The sequence below is a fragment of the Periplaneta americana genome, chromosome 17 (assembly GCF_040183065.1).
Source record: "Periplaneta americana isolate PAMFEO1 chromosome 17, P.americana_PAMFEO1_priV1, whole genome shotgun sequence".
Lineage (NCBI taxonomy): Eukaryota > Metazoa > Arthropoda > Insecta > Blattodea > Blattidae > Periplaneta > Periplaneta americana.
The window spans coordinates 114,105,373-114,123,900 of NC_091133.1; the positions used below are offsets into that span (position 1 = coordinate 114,105,373).

At 40.7% G+C, this 18,528-nt stretch overlaps 1 protein-coding gene across 5 annotated transcripts in view; it reads right to left on the reverse strand.

Moving 5' to 3' along the window:
* Positions 1-8,496: 8,496 nt before the first annotated feature.
* LOC138692632 (ecdysone-inducible protein E75-like) overlaps positions 8,497-18,528 on the reverse strand; it is a 465,297-nt gene continuing 455,265 nt past the window's right edge. For all 5 annotated transcript variants that reach the window (XM_069815695.1, XM_069815697.1, XM_069815698.1 and 2 more), the window contains 2 exons: positions 12,778-12,996; positions 8,497-12,685 (listed from right to left, as the gene is read on the reverse strand). In XM_069815695.1, the coding sequence (XP_069671796.1) occupies positions 10,667-12,685; positions 12,778-12,996 (2,238 nt within the window). In that variant the 3' untranslated portion in view covers positions 8,497-10,666. The remainder of the gene's footprint in view (positions 12,686-12,777; positions 12,997-18,528) is intronic.

The window sequence follows — 18,528 nt, forward strand, 5'->3', positions numbered from 1 at the left end:
TAATCACCGCTAATATCCGGCAAATCCGTCGCACTTTTTTCTAACCTCAATTTTTCGGTACCTAAAATATTTCAGGCTCTAATTCCGGAAATAATAGCCATACCGAGGAACGGAATGCGGCCCCGTATTTCGCCTTGACTTCCTTGTTACACGACAGCATCAAAATGGCAATCGCGAACACAAACTGATTTTCGAGAAAAAAAAAAGATGAAGGGTTTAAACCACCATTCCGCCGACATTCTAGCCGCCATAACTCCGCAGTGCCTGTAGTAAGAACAAAGCCGAGGAGTGCGTTGAATACAGCTCGTCGAACTCTATCTTCAGTATAAGGGACAACTCTCTAACCATGTTCGTTTGGACGGGAGAGGCCGGGAAATTTTCAAAAAATGGTCTCATTGACCTTCCAAAACAGAATTTTTTTTTTTACACAAGGAAAACGAAGCGACTCAGATGCCCGCCCTTTTAAATGTAGCATCCCCGCAGGTTGCCTAGTAATCACCGCTAATATCCGGCAAATCGGCCGCACTCTTTTCTAACCTCAATTTTTGGGTACCTAAAATATTTCAGGCTCTAATTCCGGAAATAATAGCCATACCGAGGAACGGGATGCGGCCCCGTATTCCCCCTTGACTTCCTTCTTACACGATAGCATCAAAATGGCAATCGCGAACACAAACTGGTTTTTGAGAACCACCATTCCGTCGACATTCTAGCCGCCATAACTCCGCAGTGCCTGTAGTAAGAAGAAAAGCGAAGAGTGCGTTGAATACAGCTCTCTATCCCCGTTCGTTTGGACGGGAGGTGCCGGCAAAATTAAAAAAAAATGGTCATTTTGACCTTCCGAAACAGAATTCTTTTTACACAAGGAAAACGAAGCGACTCAAAGGCGCGCCCTTTTAACTGTAGCATCCCCGCATGTTTACCAGTATCCACCAATAAAGTCGAGCAAATTCGTTCCACTTTTTTTTAAACGTATTTCTGACTGCCTCTAATCTCCGGAAATAATGGCGTAATCGAGGAACGGGATGGACCTCGAACTCTGCCACAGTCCTGTCATCTATGCAATACGCAAGTGAAGTGGGAAGGAATTAAAAAACAAATTCAAATTCACACACACACACCCTCAAGAAAAAAGTCGTCCAAAATGGCGAGATTTAAAATACTGAAAAAACAAAATTGGAAAGATACTTTTTGGGTACTTAGGAATAGTTAAATTGATAATGATTGTAATGGTAAACATCTTTATAAATAAAAACAATATGTATTAATCTACATTATTCATTAATAGTATATTGTTAGAAATGACGTCGCCTTAATGATAGATATAATTCATACATTTTATTTAGTGAGGAGGCACATACCTATTTGTTGCAATGCTGGCAAAAAGTCAGTTTTGTAAGTCATCCCATCCTTGGGAACTTCGGGAGCTCCTGTCGTATTGACGTACTCTTTGTTGATTCTTCTCTAGGCACCTCTACTTCTACGTAAAGATTAATAATCAATCTCTACCTAAAACAGTGTAATGAAGAGAAACAATAAGTCTTAATTCTGACAGTTTTATGTCCATTATAGTATAAGTACTACTGATTACTGATTGTTGTTAATTTGGTAACATATTAACAATGTAGACAGCACAGACAGGAAGGAGTGTGCATTGTTGAGTTAGTCTTCTATTGTTATTACTATTAACCATTTTAAACTGCAATTTTTCAAAATGTTGAAATAGGCACTTTAGGCACTAAAGACCCAAATAAGATATTTCGGGTACTATACTATAAACCACGATCAACTTTCCTAGTTTTTTCATGAAACATGTACATACTGTTTTTTTTTTAAATTAATGCTTAAGGAACAAAATAAGTAATTACTAGGGAGCGGATTTGTATGTGCTAAAAATTTAAATATATTTATTTTTTATGTACTAAAAAGTACGAAAATATTTGCTAAAAATAAAAAAAATATTTCCTTTAAATATGACAAAAATACCTTACTTAGCTTGGAAAAAAAAAAATGTTACTAGGTACTCACCAACCACACTTGAGTGCTAGTAGTTGGCCTAGAATTTCAGTGAACAACAAAGATCATCTCCAAATTCTCCATCACAAATGCATGCCGATTATCTCTGAACAACGACTTATACTGTGAAAACGATCTTTCCACATCACAGGACTTCAGACGTGCATATTTGAAGAGAGGAATGTCCCAAACACAAACACCGTCAATTTCACTTACAGGCACACCCTCCAATACTTGAACAACTTTACACATTCTTTTATATCCACTGGTTTTTCCCCAAACACATTCTGGAATTTGTCCCTTAGTACTTGTACTTCTAAACCTGGCAGCGAGTCTAGTTTAATTTTCACGGCACGCACCACCTTGTTTCAGACAACAGGTTTTTGGATGTTTCGAGTTTTTTTATGGTGTCACACAAAAAGCTTAAATTTGCTAATAGGAAAGCCAAATCGTTTTTAAACAACCATATTTCAGTATATCGTGAAGGATATCGATTGACGAAGCCCGATAACAGGGAAGCACAACAAGACGTATTGCCTTACCTGATGGACATGAGCGAGAGATTTGTTTAAATTAAATAATGTTCATACCCGAACTCTTATCTGTTGTGTTTCACAAACAAAGCGTGGAATGAAATCATCTTCAGCAATAAACATTCCTAATTATGTGTTGCAAGATCTCTCCTCCTTTTCCATGTTAATTTATTCTCTGATAATAACAGTGATATGCTGCCTAACAGTTCTCAGAACTTGAGGCGAAACTATTACAAAAATGGATCACGGATACACCACACAGCACTTAGAAACACGAAGCAACCAAGAATTCTTAAAAAGATAACGTACTTCTGAGTGATATAATTGATTTAGTTTTAAAATGTTTAAAAGTTCTTGTAAAAAAATTATTTAAGTAAAAAAACTTCAAGATGTATGTATTTTTAATAGATTTCCTGAAAATATGTATTTACATAATTTTTTTTGTGAAAATATGTTTTATGTGAAATAAAATTCGGGTTTTAAACTTGAAACTTCATGTTCGGAATTTTTAACTTTGTTAATTGTGTTTTATCACACACAAAAATAATATTTAATTACATAGGAATCCGCTCCTTAATAATTACCAAAAAATCCCAGGTCTAGCTTCGTTAGCACTGCCATTAGACATTTACCTATTTGCAGTGCGAATAAATACAAAAACACAATAAACATGTTAAACTGTCTTTCAGAAGACATGTAAGTAATGAATAAGTTTTCTGTACACTCAAACACGAAAATTATCCGGTGCAATCATTTTTGTGACCTCAAAGAACAAACTTTTCTTAAAATGGGATACAGTGAAATCTCTCATTTACGGACATCGAAGGGACATAACAATCTGTCCGCATCTGGGAGGTGTCCTTAATTGGGAGGGAGGCTCCCCAATTTAACAGTAAATTTATATGTATCCCTTCACGCTTAAAATGAAATGTATTACTGTAGTTTAATTCTAAATACAGTCTACTGTAATACAGTAAATTCTTTGCAACTTTGAACTACAGTAGATAAGACCGAAAAAGGAAAATACAGTACTGTGCCATGCAATTTTATTCTAGGTCTACAGCTATGCAGTACTGTAATTTACAGTTTTCAACTTAACCTTTACGTTCAGGTGCCATGTCTCTCGAAACAGAACAACTGATTGAAGTGAAGAGAATAATCCTATTAACCCTATCATGTGTCGAATACAATTTCACGATCGCGGAAACTTTGGACCCATTAGACAGGTTAGATTTTATGATTTTGTTTATCCACCCGCTTCCATCTAGCAAGGGGTAGCTGGCTGGGCTAGTGGTAGTCTATGAGACCCTTATTGTCTTCTTTCGTGTTAAAGAATTTCTGTACAGTTCTCAAAACTAAAGTTTCCATTTTCGTAACACATTATGTCTTGAAATCCAAGTTCTGTCCGTAGTCAGGAGGTAAAGCAAGCTTTAGGACTGTGAAACACGTGTCCGTGTCTGAGAGTGTCCGTAAACGGGAGTTAAATTCATCATTATTTCTATATTATTTCAGTTGGGACATAAAAATCTGTCCGTATATGAGGAGTGTCCGTATCTGGGAGGTGTCCGTAAGGAGAGGTTTCACTGTATTACATTATTGCCTTTTAGACGAGGCTGACAAGACGTCCCCGATTTTGAGTTGCTGTCCCCGGGGAGCAAATGTCCCCGTTTTGTCCCTGGAAATTAATTTTGTCTCCAGAAGTTTTGATTTTGTTTCAATAACATTTTACATGTGAATATTTAAGTATCGTGATGAAACTGCGATTCATGAACATTTCTGTACGGTTCTCATAATGAGACATAAGAACCTGCAAGCACAGTACGAGATGTTCTGCACTCTTTAAGAACAGCATCTTCGTCTTCATTCGCGTTGCGCAGAAGCAATAGAACTGCCGCAGCGTCCATTTCTATGTACTTACTTACTTACTGGCTTTTAAGGAACCCAGAGGTTCATTGCCGCCCTCACATAAGCCCGCCATTGGTCCCTATCCTGTGCAAGATTAATCCAGTCCCTACCATCATATCCCACATCCCTCAAATCCATTTCAATATTATCTTCCCATCTACGTCTCGGCCTCCCCAAAGGTCTTTTCCCCTCTGGCCTCCCAACTAATACTCTATATGCATTTCTGGATTCGCCCATACGTGCCACATGCCCTGCCCATCTCAAACGTCTGGATTTAATGTTCCTAATTATGTCAGGTGAAGGATACAATGCGTGCAGCTCTGCGTTGTGTAACTTTCTCCATTCTCCTGTAACTTCATCCCTCTTAGCCCCAAATATTTTCCTAAGAACCTTATTCTCAAAAACCCTCAATCTCTGTTCCTCTCTCAAAGTGAGAGTCCAAGTTTCACAGCCATACAGAACAACCGGCAATATAACTGTTTTATAAATTCTAACTTTCAGATTTTTTGACAGCAGACTAGATGACAAAAGCTTCTCAACCGAATAATAACTGGCATTTCCCATATTTATTCTGCGTTTAATTTCCTCCCGAGTGTCATTTACATTTGTTACTGTTGCTCCAAGATATTTTAATTTTTCCACCTCTTCGAAGGATAATTCTAACTTTCAGATTTTTTGACAGCAGACTAGATGACAAAAGCTTCTCAACCGAATAATAACTGGCATTTCCCATATTTATTCTGCGTTTAATTTCCTCCCGAGTGTCATTTACATTTGTTACTGTTGCTCCAAGATATTTGAATTTTTCCACCTCTTCGAAGGATAAATCTCCAACTTTTATAGCTCCATTTCGTCAATATTATGATCACGAGACATAATCATATACTTAGTCTTTTCGGGATTTACTTCCAACCCTATATCTTTACTTGCTTCAAGTAGAATTTCCGCGTTCCATTTCTATGTAGGTAAAAAAAAATGAGAAGTTTTGTGACAAACCAACAGGTGAAAAGTGGTATGATGTTTTTCAACATTTCAAAAAAAAAAAAAAATCCATTACATTTGAAAATGTCAAAATACTGTCATGAGTCATGTGTCTTTCAGTAAGTAATTCGTCAGTTGAAATACTTTTCTCCACAATGAACTCAATCTGGACTGATGAAAAGTCAAGAAAGAAAACTGAAACATCTATGTTACAAGTGAAAACAAAACTTTCATTTCTCATGTGAAGGTGTATGGAAATAAACAGATCCTTAAAAACATACATTCTTCAGACAAGTATTTGTTATTGTTGTTGTTGTTTTCTAATACCAGGCGTTTGACAATAGTCATTTGACCTCTTGCACTCCAATATTTTTCAAAGATATTATCATGACCAGCCACTGAAGCACAGATTTTGAGGTGTTCCGAATCCATTTCTTGGTTTCAGTTGCACAATGGGCAGTTAGGGGACTGATATATTCCAATTCTATGCAGGTGTTTGGCCAAACAATCATGGCCTGTTGCCAATCTAAATGCAGCTACAGGCGATTTTCGTGGTAAAATGGGAATTAACTGTGGATTTTGATGCAGAGAGTTCCATTTTTTCCCTTGGGATTGTGTTATCAAATTTTGTTTGTTGAAGTCCAAGTATGTAGATTTAATAAATCTCTTCACAGAGTAATACGTAGATTTAGTAACAGGTCTGTAAGTAGCAGTGCTGCCCTTCTTTGCTAAAGCATCCGCATTCTCGTTTCCCAGGATTCTACAATGGGATGGTATCCATTGGAATACAATTCTTTTATTGAGTGATATTAATTGAGAGAGCATTTTAGTTATTTCTGCTGTTTCAGATGAAGGTGTGTGTTTAGAGACGATTGATAGAATAGCTGCTTTGGAGTCTGACAATATAACTGCATTCCTAAATTTATTGATGTGGCATAGAAGATTCCTGAGACATTCACTTGTTGCAATGATTTCACCATCAAAACTTGTTGTTCCATATCCAAGAGATCTATAAAGGGAGAAGAGACAGCACGTAACACCTACTGTACACCGGCACCTTGTTCTCTGGAGATCAAGGATCCGTCGGTGTATAAATGAAGCCAGTTTTGTGGAGGGTACCTAATATTAATTGTGTCTAAAGACAATTATTTCATTATTTCAGTGTTTACTTCTGATTTCAGTATTTCTTCTGTTAAATTTAGATTATATTCTATATTTAATAGAGTTAAAGGGTTTGGTTTAATTTGTAAGTTTTCTTTTAAATTCGGGACATGTATTTGTAAAATGTGTGTGTTAAGAGTTCAGTGTGTACAATATTATGTGAAAGATTTCCATGCAAGCATCAGTACTGAAATCGAATTCTTAGTGGCTAAATTATGTATAGGAGTAAGGTGTGTTTCTGCATTTAATTCAAAAAGTTAAGATACTCTACAAATTTACTGTGCAAAGTTCTATCATTGTATCTACTGTTACATGTATTAAAAATAGGCTTAAGCACTTTACTAATAGACGGTAGTATATTATACACACAATTTAAAAGGTGTAATTGATATCTTGTTATTTGAAGTGTTCTATCAGTGAGGAAGTGTGTAGTGTCAGTGAAGTATATTGGTGTCAGTGAAATGGCTGTGCAAAGTATCTGAACAGTGAAATGGTTAGAAGTGTTAGTGAAATCAGGTAGAATCAGTGCAGTGAGTGAGTTGACAGCGAAATAAGTGTAGTGCCGAAAGGTACTTGTGCAGGTATGAACCTGTCACGCTAGTGGGTCTTAGTTAGAACTTAGGGTTAAGATACAAATTAAATTTACTTTAAATGTTATTTTAAGTGACCATGCTTCATTTAATTTAGGTGGCTCCTTGCTATTATTATTTTATTATTATTATTATTGTTTTTTATTAGTTGTGTTTATTATTAATTGTCATTATTGAGTGTAATTAGCAGGCTTCGAGACTTCGGACCCAATAGAGCAGTTCAGTGGGAAATCCGCACAACGGCGTACTGAGTATAGTGGTAAAGCGTACAGTGGATGGGGGTACTGTAGAATGAATGCCAACAAATACGCATAGGAAAACGCTCTGGATTTGAAGGTTCTGACGAATAATTTGGTTTTCATACAAACTGTGTATGAAACTGTTACACGGTTAGAAAAGTCAGAGCAAGAGATGCCGGAAGTCCTCAAATTAATTTAGAAAATGATGCAGAGAATTAATGAGACATCAAGTACACCGGTTACTGAACGTGTAAAACAGAAGTGGAAACCAATTTTAAGTAAAAATAACGGATATGGAACATTGTGTAACATAAACAGCAAATTAGTGGACATAGAGTCACCCGAGATTAAAGGACTGTCTCTTAGAGACTGCAATGATGTTAGGTTTTTTTGTTTTGCTCCTATCACGTCATGCGACGTAGAGAGCAACTTTCTACAGCACAAACTTTGCAGATAACCGAAAAAGATTTACGTTTGAGACTCTGAGAATTTATCTTCTGTAGGTACATTGCAATTCGGTACTGTAACCGCACTTCCTAAATGCGACCAATAGGATAAATGAAGAAATTAAAATTGCTACATGTTTATTTCCACCATTAACACTGTGTATAATTTAAACACAAATGCTTATAAAAGACAGGAGAATAAATGCTTTTCACATTCTTTTGACATTATCATTGTGAATGTACGTATGTCTGTTTCCCCATACTACTGTACTCTACTCTGAATAGCAACGTTGTTACTTCAACACATCTCTATCTACCTGCAGCGAGTCAACAACCTATATTGCATGCACAGTAAACTTACTGTATCGGGTCCAAAGTCTCGAAGCCTGGTAATTAGTTACCACTGCCACAGGGTATATACCCATTTGCAGTGTGAATAAATACATACACATACACAACATTTCAACGGATAGTGGCTAGATAAAGTGCAGATGTCCCCTGCTGGACCATAAAAAATCTGGTCAGCCCATTTAGACACTCGGACGAGCTGAAAATGAAACTAGGACAGCATGCTAAGGAAGTAAACTTATGAGGTAATTAATTCTAAGCTGAATAAAAGGAAGTGTTTATATTTCACCAGACAAAGTTTATTCTGACGACCTCAACAAACTCCCAAGCTTACAAAATTACATACAAGCACACACCATAATTCGCAGAGAAATTCCTGTGAAGGATCGATGCACGGTTTACATCGATGCCTCACAAGAACCTCCTCCACATTCACTGGGACTGTAAATTGACTTACTACATAACCAGAAAGATGATGTCAAGAAGTAGAAGAAGATCATTAGTTTATAACTACATTGCTACAAGATGTATGTACCATATGACCAAGTAACTTCAGAGCACGGATCGCAGGACTTACAGTTCTGGGTCCGAAGCTCTGTTCCGTTACTCGATCAGTGATGGAAAATAAATGCAAGGGGCAAGGGGGGTACCGAAGGAAACAACACTCATTGTATCTAAAGAGGATACTTGGATGGTTTTAAAAATTTCAATTCTTTTTATTTTCAGCTAACTACATCAATGCAACGTACCGATTCACACAACTATACCACACCGCAAGAAAATATTTGGTTGCGGTTCTTAATACAAACAACATCGATATCTTGTTTCCTGCTGATTGAGGGTGTGCAGAACAACAAAGTCTTCTTACTTATAGCGGACAAAAGGTCAAGAAGAAAAAAAAGATATAGGAAGTCACGGACATCTGACTTTTTATTAATAGTTATAATAATATTTTTTGCAAATCCTTATTAGTACATATTGGACATTATAACACACAGTAAAAAGGCTATTTTGAAAATGGGGTGGGCTACAATTACTGGCCTACCGTTTATCAATTTCACATCACGGATCGATAAGACAACGATTAGAAAAAAATCCTCCAAAAAACAGGAAGATTTTCCAGATACAAAAAGAAGTGGGCACAATGCTCCTCTCTTGGTATATATATACGTCATATATATATAATTTTTTTTTATCAGATGCCGTACACTTCCCTCAGTCTCATATCCCTCAAAAACTTGAGGTTTTCAACATCCTCACTCTTAACTAACTCCTCACTATAATATGCAACTGTGTAATACAGAGAAAACAATGATTGAACAATGAAAATAAGAAACATTTCTTTTTACAAATGGATTGAGGGAGATATACAATAACATTTTACTTTACACAAAAAAATGCACTGCCCTACAAAGGAATATATCACATACAATATAATAGGATTGGTGCATGATGCCATTTTATAAATAGCCATTTAATGATTGTTTGTCATTTTTCTTTTATAAAAAAAATTTGCAAACGAGGGATCTTGGATTTTTCTGGGAAAAGTACCTCAACTATTAACAATTATTAACAATATTGTGTAATTTATTACACCAGTGAGATGGTTCTGATGCTGTTGCTGATTTTTCCAGCCCCTGCAAACCTAACAAACAAAACCAACCAACATAAGAAAACAAAAACACCTACCTAACCTAACCTTTGGTCCATTATTTACAAAGCTCGGAAACTTTCCACCCACCACTCCGACATCCCTCATCACCCCGCTAACTACAAGATGTCTACCTACCACCCATCGTCCCTCGCGACCTACCATCCCAGAAATATCCATTCATCCCTGAGTTATAATGGCGGGAATTTCAACTCGTGGACACGAGTTTGTACAAAGACGACGAGCATAGTGAGAAAAACGATTTTGCTAGTACGTAACGGCCCTACACTGGCTTCTACTGGAGACTACAACATCGGTTTATAATATTATCTAATAAGAGACAGATACTAAATAATAATAATAATAATTATAATAATAATAAACTGCACACAACAACACATAGAATTAATAATTATTAATTAAATAATAAATTATTTGGTTTGTAATACAGTTAAAGTGGCACCATCAGTATAATCGTTTTTGTACCAGAACAAGTTCATCAGGTGAAAATGATCCGTTGCCGCCTCAGAGTTCACAGCGAGAGATCATGTACCTGTCCATCGCACTACCGGATGCTAACACATCCTCACGCAAGCCAAGGAAGGGGCTCGTCCATTACCACTTTCCACTGACAGTTTTATTTCATCATGTTGGCACGGTGGCGACTGCAGGAACACAGAACTTCATTCTTGGTATGTTTGTACCACTGCTCGTCACAGTGGGGTTTGTACTATCACGCAGTCGGTGGCGATGAACCGTCTCAGTTCATCAGTCGTCCGTCAGCCCCGGTGTGGGCTCAAGCCTCCAGAGATACGACTTTGTGTGTCACCGTCGTGGCGGGTGACGCCATGGGATGGGGAGAGGGAGATGGCGATTTCTTGGACAGGTTGAGCGGTTGTTGGGAGTCTGCGATGTCTACCTGCAGCTCCATCATCTTGGGAGAGGAAATGACTATCGATGTTGCGGCTGTGGATGAGGGTGAGGGTGGGCACGACGCCACGGCTGGCGGGGTCTTCCGGTGGGGGATGGGGAGAGGCGAAGGCGATGTGGACGACGATGCCGCTGCGTGGTGCGGCGAGACGGCGTTGCCGGGATGGAAGTATATCCGCGAGAACTCCGTCTGCTGCAGTTCTGTGTGGTGCACCGGCGGGCTCACGCTGGTGCTGTTCTGCAGCACGACGTAAGTCTGTGGCGGCGCCGCGTTCCGCCCCGTGGTCGTCGTGATCACACTGGCACCGTTGCTGAAACCCGAAGAACCCTGCCACCGTCCAACAACCTGCTGTTGCTGCTGCTGTTGTTGGGGAATGTAGTGATAGCCGGAATTCGGCGCGGAGTTGGCGCACACCAGGAGGTTCCCGCTGTTGATTTTGTAGCCCGGAGCCGCTGCCGTTGTCGTGGACGCCGTCGCGGCGATGGGGGACGCCGCCGACGGCGGGAACTCGATGGTCACGGGGTTGGGGCTGTCGGAACGCATGATGTAGTTGTGGATGATGTCGGTGCGCTTGAGTTGCTCGGCCGTCATGCGGGGACTCGCCATCAGTGACTTGGCGAGGGTCGAATGCGTGCTGGAGAGCAGCGACGTCGAGGGCGATGACGAGGACTGCTGCGTGTTTGCGGTGAGATGCAGGTGGAGCTGTGGCGACGAGTGATGCTGGGGCTGCACGGGGTGGGGTGGGGGCGGCGGCGACACTTGGACTATCATGGGTTCGGCCTCGGCGGAGTCCTTGTTGCGACACGCGCGGAACTTCTTGTGCGGCTTGTAAGCCTCGTCCATGAGCGAGTTGGTGTCGTACAGAGGCGGGGCTTGCAGCACGCGCTTCAGCACCGGCATGTCGTCGATGTGACTCCCGGAACTTCCGTTGTGATGCTTCTCATCGTCCTTGTCCTCGAGGGACGACCTGGGGCTAGAGCACACGGAGGTGGGGGCGCTACCCGTGCTGCCCCCGCCGCCCGTCAGCTTGTCAAGCTTCTCTGTCCCAGACTCGATCCCGGAGTCGCTGGGAGAGTCCAGCTTCCGTTGGAATCTGTGGTGGTGCTGCTGCATTACGGGCTGGCGACCGGGGGGACCGTTCACCGCGGTGATGGTAAGGCCGTGTTGCGCGTGGTGGGGGAGGCCGGCCATGTCGTCGTCACCGGAAGTAGACCCCGAGTTGGCGCGGTGTCTGTGGGGACAGATGCCGCCGGCGAGGGTTGCCGCGAGCAGCGGCGCGCTCGAGGCCTGGTGACTGACGTGGTGGCCGGCCTGGTATTCCGTGAGGGACGCCACCTCCCCGGAGCACACCGACTCCGTGCTGGACACGGAGCCCAGAGGGCTCTTCACCGCCTCGTCCATCGTCACGTCCGAGGACGACGACCACGACGAGCCGGCCGGGCTCTTGCTGTTGCTCTCCTCCTCGGGCGACACGCCCCACAGGTGCTGCTGTTGCTGTTGCTGCAGCTGCTGCTGCTCCGTCATCTTGAAGGCCAGCAGTTTCTCGGAGTGCAGGGTGTTGAGCGTCCGCAGGTCGGGGATCTTCTTCATGAGCTCGTGGCAGATGTTGGCGTGGCCCGGGTGGTTCTGGCTGACCACCAGCTGCAGGGCCGCCTTCAGCTTGCTCTGCATGCGCTCGATCAGCTCCGTGTTGCGCAGGCCCGGGCGGTCGGGCGCTATCACCACCACAGAGCAGAACAGCCCCACCTCGGCGTCCGACAGCCGCAGGGAGTTGAGGCGCTCGGCGAAGTCGAACATGGAGTCCATGAGGAATCTGGCGTTGGAGCTGTTGTGGATGGCCTCGCGCTTGAGCACCTGCCCGTTCAAGCAGATCATGCTGTTCGTCTGCAAGGACACAAGGCTGCTGTCAGACACGGCACAAAATGCAAGCCCGCTCGCTCAACTACACGGAAATACAACGACGGGGCGAGACTCACCTGGGCGTCGAACATGCAGGCCAGGCGCACCAGGAGCACCTCGAACACGCCGGCCTTGAGCAGTGTGACCTGGTCATCCTGCGGGAGCAGGGCGAAGCCTGGGATGCGCTTCGCGAACTCCACAACGCCGCGGATGGCCGGGGAAAATCGCTTCGAGAAGTCTTGTAGAAGTTCTTGCTGGCCTGTGAGAGGCTGCGGGTTTGGATTCAGAGGGCAAGCCTGCAACACGGAAATGAAACCCCCCTGTTAGCTAAAATGCCGATGCCTCCTGCAAAACTACATTAACTTATAGATAGGTACAGGCGAATGTTTCCATCCTAGAATCAGTAGGAAAGACATTTTATAAAATTCCATTTCCAACTTAAAACTGAAGTAAAATCTTCTTCGGGTGAATGCACTTGCTTTTGGATGTGCTTTGGGGAATGTTAGTGGATCACATGCTCATAACTTTGAAATAATATCTCCAAGCACTTCATATCTCACTTTTCAAATGTAGATTCAGAAGGCTCTCTCTTCCTTCTCTGATATACTTTCAATTATCAGAACCACACTTCTTCCAGAAAATCTGAAGACAATGCTCTATTACTATTTTAAGCAAGAAAAGACTGAGTATAATATAATTAAATTCGTGTTGAGTTTTAAAGAGGGATGGACGTTTGCTTTCATTTCTTTTTTAATTAATCATTAATTTTCTGAACTTTTTTTTTAGATATTATCTTTGATTATGAAAATGAGTATTTCAATAAATTATATTTTGAAAAAATATTTCTAGTGATCATATAGGCATTAAGTGTTTGTATTGTTCTCCAACCAGGAGATCAACCGTGAAAGGAATGTGCTTACTATTGCGTCATCTATTGGAGCGAAGTATATATATATATATATATATATATATATATATATATATATATATATATATATATATATAACATTATCGTTATAACGTCTGTTTAAAAACCATGCGCTCTCCTGCATTTGTTATTTCCTGTATGGAGAGATTAAAAGACCAGGAGATTAACAGTGATCTAATTTTGTAACTAGGGTAGTATAAACATGTGTGTATCAATGCTATTGTTTGTGCTGTGACAGCGAGCCAATAGAGATACGAGTACCCACGTGTGTGACTTTATGACATCTTATGACATCAACATTCATTCACAGCATTAGACCTATAATTTGATCAGTAAGAGCTTCAGGTTCTGAATATCCCGATACCAACAGATTTTTATACTGAAATTCCATGTTTTCATTCGCCAATTAATCGTGCCCCCACACATAGGAACAATACAAAGACGACGTTAGGGTACGATTGGCACAATTTGTTCGTCAGTCTATGTCACAATGACAGAGTAAAAAAGGCAGTGATACACAATTTCATCTCCTCAAATTAATAGAATGATTATAAATAACAATAAATCTCTTGGCATACATTCTGCAGTGGAGTCAATAAACTTGAACAAGCGTGTATTTCGGGATAGCAAAAGCCCGGGTTGTTCCCCTCTACGCTATGCCAGGTTGGACCCATACGTCTAGACAACTTTATTATGGGGCGAGAGGTTATATATTTCAGTCCACCATACAATTCTAGCGGCAGCGCGCAGCCTGGGTTTAGCTTTCCTACCCACCCTCCTGTAACCCGAACCGCGCTGACGTCACGGGAAGAGAGAGGTGGAGAAGGGAGATCGTCTCTCTCTAATGACTAAAGCGGGCAGAGGATGTGACCTTTGCCTGTCCGTCGGGCCGCGCACTGTGCCAGCTTACATTGAGAGCCAAGGTTACCTTACCTTCGGATCGATATGCCTGCCTGCCTACATGTGCGAGCTTCCAAGAGTTTAAGGTCAACTCAGTTCTATTTCCCGACACTGGTTGAATTAAAAATTGTTCAGAAGTCTTCCGACCTAAACGTGAGTAAGTCGAATTTCGAAATATAAAATTTGATACTTTGATCTCTTACTATACCTCTGCCTCTGTGCAACGTCACAATTTTTTCGGTGAGGGGGAAGAGAAAGAGCAAAAAGTTGTAGTGATTTTTAATACTCTGATACCTACAACCGCGATGAGCCATTTGAAATTTAACGGTCACTCACCGGCTGAGTTATAATAAAAGATCTGTACTGCAGCACGTATGCATATACAGGATGAGAAGTAATTAAACCGACAACTCCGGGAGGTTGTATGGGACACCAAAACACTTTTCTCTAATGTCATATTGTGCTGTGAGGCACTATTTCGCGAAGACACCAGATCTTAATGTAACACAAACCACTGTCATGCTTTATTGAGTCTCTTATAGAACATTTACACACCAAAATCACTGCAAAAAAAAAAAAAAGTAAAAAATACCTGCACTGCCCTATACACAAAGGTTACATCGGCAGGACATGGACTGTTTAACGCGGTGAAGACTTCAGGATTATCTTAGAGTCGTCATGACTGAAAAACGCATACGCCTTCTGTTGGTTTAATATTTTTTTTAGTTGGTTATTTTACGACGCTTTATCAACATCTTAGGTTATTTTGCGTCTGAATGAGAGGAAGGTGATAATGCCGGTGAAATGAGTCCGGGGTCCAGCACCGAAAGTTACCCAGCCCGGTTTAATAAAGCCTATAAGGAAAATATGACATTAGAGAAAACCGTTTGTTTTGGTGTCCCATACAACCTCCCAGAGTTTGTCGGTTTAATTACTTTTCACCCTGTAGGTAGGAGCTCCAACGTTTAAAAATTGATTAAGTGCACTCATCAAATCGTTGTAGAATTGAGAACTTTTCAGTGGGTTATTTTACGACGCTGTATCAACATCTCAGGTTATTTAGCGTCTGAATGGAATGAAGGTGATAATGCCGGTGAAATGAGTCCGGGGTCCAGAACCGACAGTTATCCAGCATTTGCTCACATTGGGTTAAGGGAAAACCCCGGAAAAACCTGAACCAAGTAACTTGCCCCGACCGGGATCCGAACCCGGGCCACCTGGTTTCTCGGTCAGCCGCGCTAACCGTTACTCCACAGGTGTGGAGAACTATAAGTGCTTATAGTTATAAGTGACAGAAAGAAAAAGAATACAGACTCAGTAATAATAACAAATAAAATCTAAATTAAATATCTTGTACAGTAACAGAAAGGGAAAATTCGGAAGATATTGTATCTTAAAGCTGTTTGGAGCAATGGAAAATTTAAGTGTAATTTATATCTTAATTATTGCATTATATTTTGCCTAATTGGTGGAAGAGGAAGCCAAAGTCGTTTTCCGAAAGTAAAGGTCTTATATGCCGGGTTCACGAGTATTTTCAGAGATAACATGACGATCCAATTTACAGTAAAACTATGATTATATCAATCAGGAAATTGTATGAAAGATCTATTAAAGAAACTGGGAAAATTTCTTTGAGTGGAAAAATTGAAAAGTCCAAATAAAAAACGGCCTGTCAATGGTTAAAAAATTCACCAGACATCCCTTTTTATCAGTGAAACGGACAATAGTTACTGCAGACAATATAATATTCGGAGGGATATTCACCGACATGTTCATTTCTAAATGAATAAACTCGGAATTTGAATGGATTCAAGCTGGCAACATGAGTTTTGCCAAAAAGTAACTTTGCTCCAAGGTCGCTGTCCTCTATAAGTTTTTTGGCGCCAGATCAAATATTGAAGGTACCTTTTCTCTCGTAACTTTCATACACACGTACCTATATAAAAATACCTCGAGGGGCATCGCATCCTGTTGACAACTCGACAATATGTAGCAGGCCTGAAGCTATACAAACCCCGCCATCTATTCAGACGAAATTTACATGACTTTAGACATCGCTCTTCTGTGAATCACTTACGTTACAAAGATTTAAAGCTCCTGTGAATAGACCTCATGCCAAGTCTCCAATTAGCCAACATTCTATCACAAGGCGAGGCCCCCTCCAACAGCCGATTCTTCTGACCTCGCTAAGGTCGTGACACTAATTGTCCCGGCGATGACCTCAGCGCGAGTTCGAACTTCTTAATTCCCGCAGTTCGGGCATCCAGGATGGTTTTGCTGTTTGCAACTAACATTTTTGTGCCTTTCTTTTCCTACATTTTCGCCCGATACTGTCAATGTCAAGACTACAGCAAAAACAGTCGCGTTTGAATGAAGTTTGGAATGTGAGCAGTCATCTTCATACAGCCTCGTGTCATATCTACGGTTTAACCTGATGACGCACACCATTTCACCATTATATTAACCTTGGGAGAGGAAACTCGATAATAATAGTAAAAAAAAAAAACAGCTACGAAAACGAGAGATGGCTGAACGTTCCGTCTCTGTCTCGTGACGCAACCTTGAATGTTTCCGCTTGTATCTCGCAAGGTCAGCCGGTCTGGATATATTGTAATCGTGCCTTTGTTCTGACCCCTAATGGCTCGCTCGATGCTCCTGCCGTATTCGTTACCCTTCTCGGCGGTGTGGCCACCCCACTTCCTTCCGTTCTCAACTTCCTCGCTCAAATTTTTATATCCGCAACGCTCCCCTCTCTGTAAGCTCATAGCATGACCGACCTTTGTTATGCTTTTCCTTCCTCATTTCAACTCATGGCTTTTGGTAACATTTACGAACAGTTAGTAAAATCGTTTTATATAGTATTTTATCCGTGTTGTCATGGCAATCAAAACGATCGTAACTAAAACTATACTTAAAATACATTAAATCATTCTTAAGATGAAATAAGAGTCTTATCTCAATAATACAGAAACTTGTCCCTTTGATGTCAATTTCGTACTCCAATGCATGAGTTATGTTACTGCTTTAATGTAATTTCGAAGTACGGAATATTCCACCCCGTGTTCAATTCTGAATGGGAGCTTTCGGTACTTGTTTCAATCTCAATGAAGTCATCATCACGAAGCCGAGTTTAATCCTCAAGCATAAACGATGTAGGCCATGCCTGTTGACATTGAGCATTGTTCTTTTGTTTTGTCAATAAATGAATGCATCCAGGTATTAAAAACAAGAAAAATGTCGTCCAGATTATTATTACAACCAAACTATTTTTTTTATTATTATTTTAAGAGCGAAATGAATGTTACAACATACCATTGCAACTTTATTCTTGAAACTTAGGCCTAGTTCCGGACAGGAATTTTAGTTGGAGAGAAGTATCGGTATGTTGATAACTACGTGAATGAATTTCTCGCTAATTAGTCACAATTTCAGCAACTTCCGCGATGAAACCTTACCAGAACTGTTAAAAAGGTAAATTCAGTATTATCTTGTTCGTGTAACAAAATAATACATGTTTTTAAAATACGGACATAATTAAAAAAAAATTAAAATAGTAAGTGCGAAAATCAATACATTCAAAAAACCACGAATAATAAAATCAATAAAATCGTCGATAAACAAACCTACTTATCACGTCATAAACGTAAAAACAAATGCTGTAAAATTCCATTCACTGCGCCGTTGGCACCATTGTGCTACTTATCAGGGGTAAATTTATATTCCGTAAACGGATGAACTATCATTCTCGGCCAGGTCTGGACCAACAACCTCGAATGCATGTCTATTATGGGAGTAGCTAGGACTACATCATCGAGAACGAGATGATGCAATATAAATATTCACTGATATGTGAGACAAATGATTGAAAATTGAAGGAGAGAAATATCGAAATTAGTAGACATGATAATGTAAGAATGGTCTGTTTTCAAGCAGACGAAAATCTACACGAGGACTTCACATCTCGCTCTTCTTCCTCGGGAACCAAGTATATACAACTAGG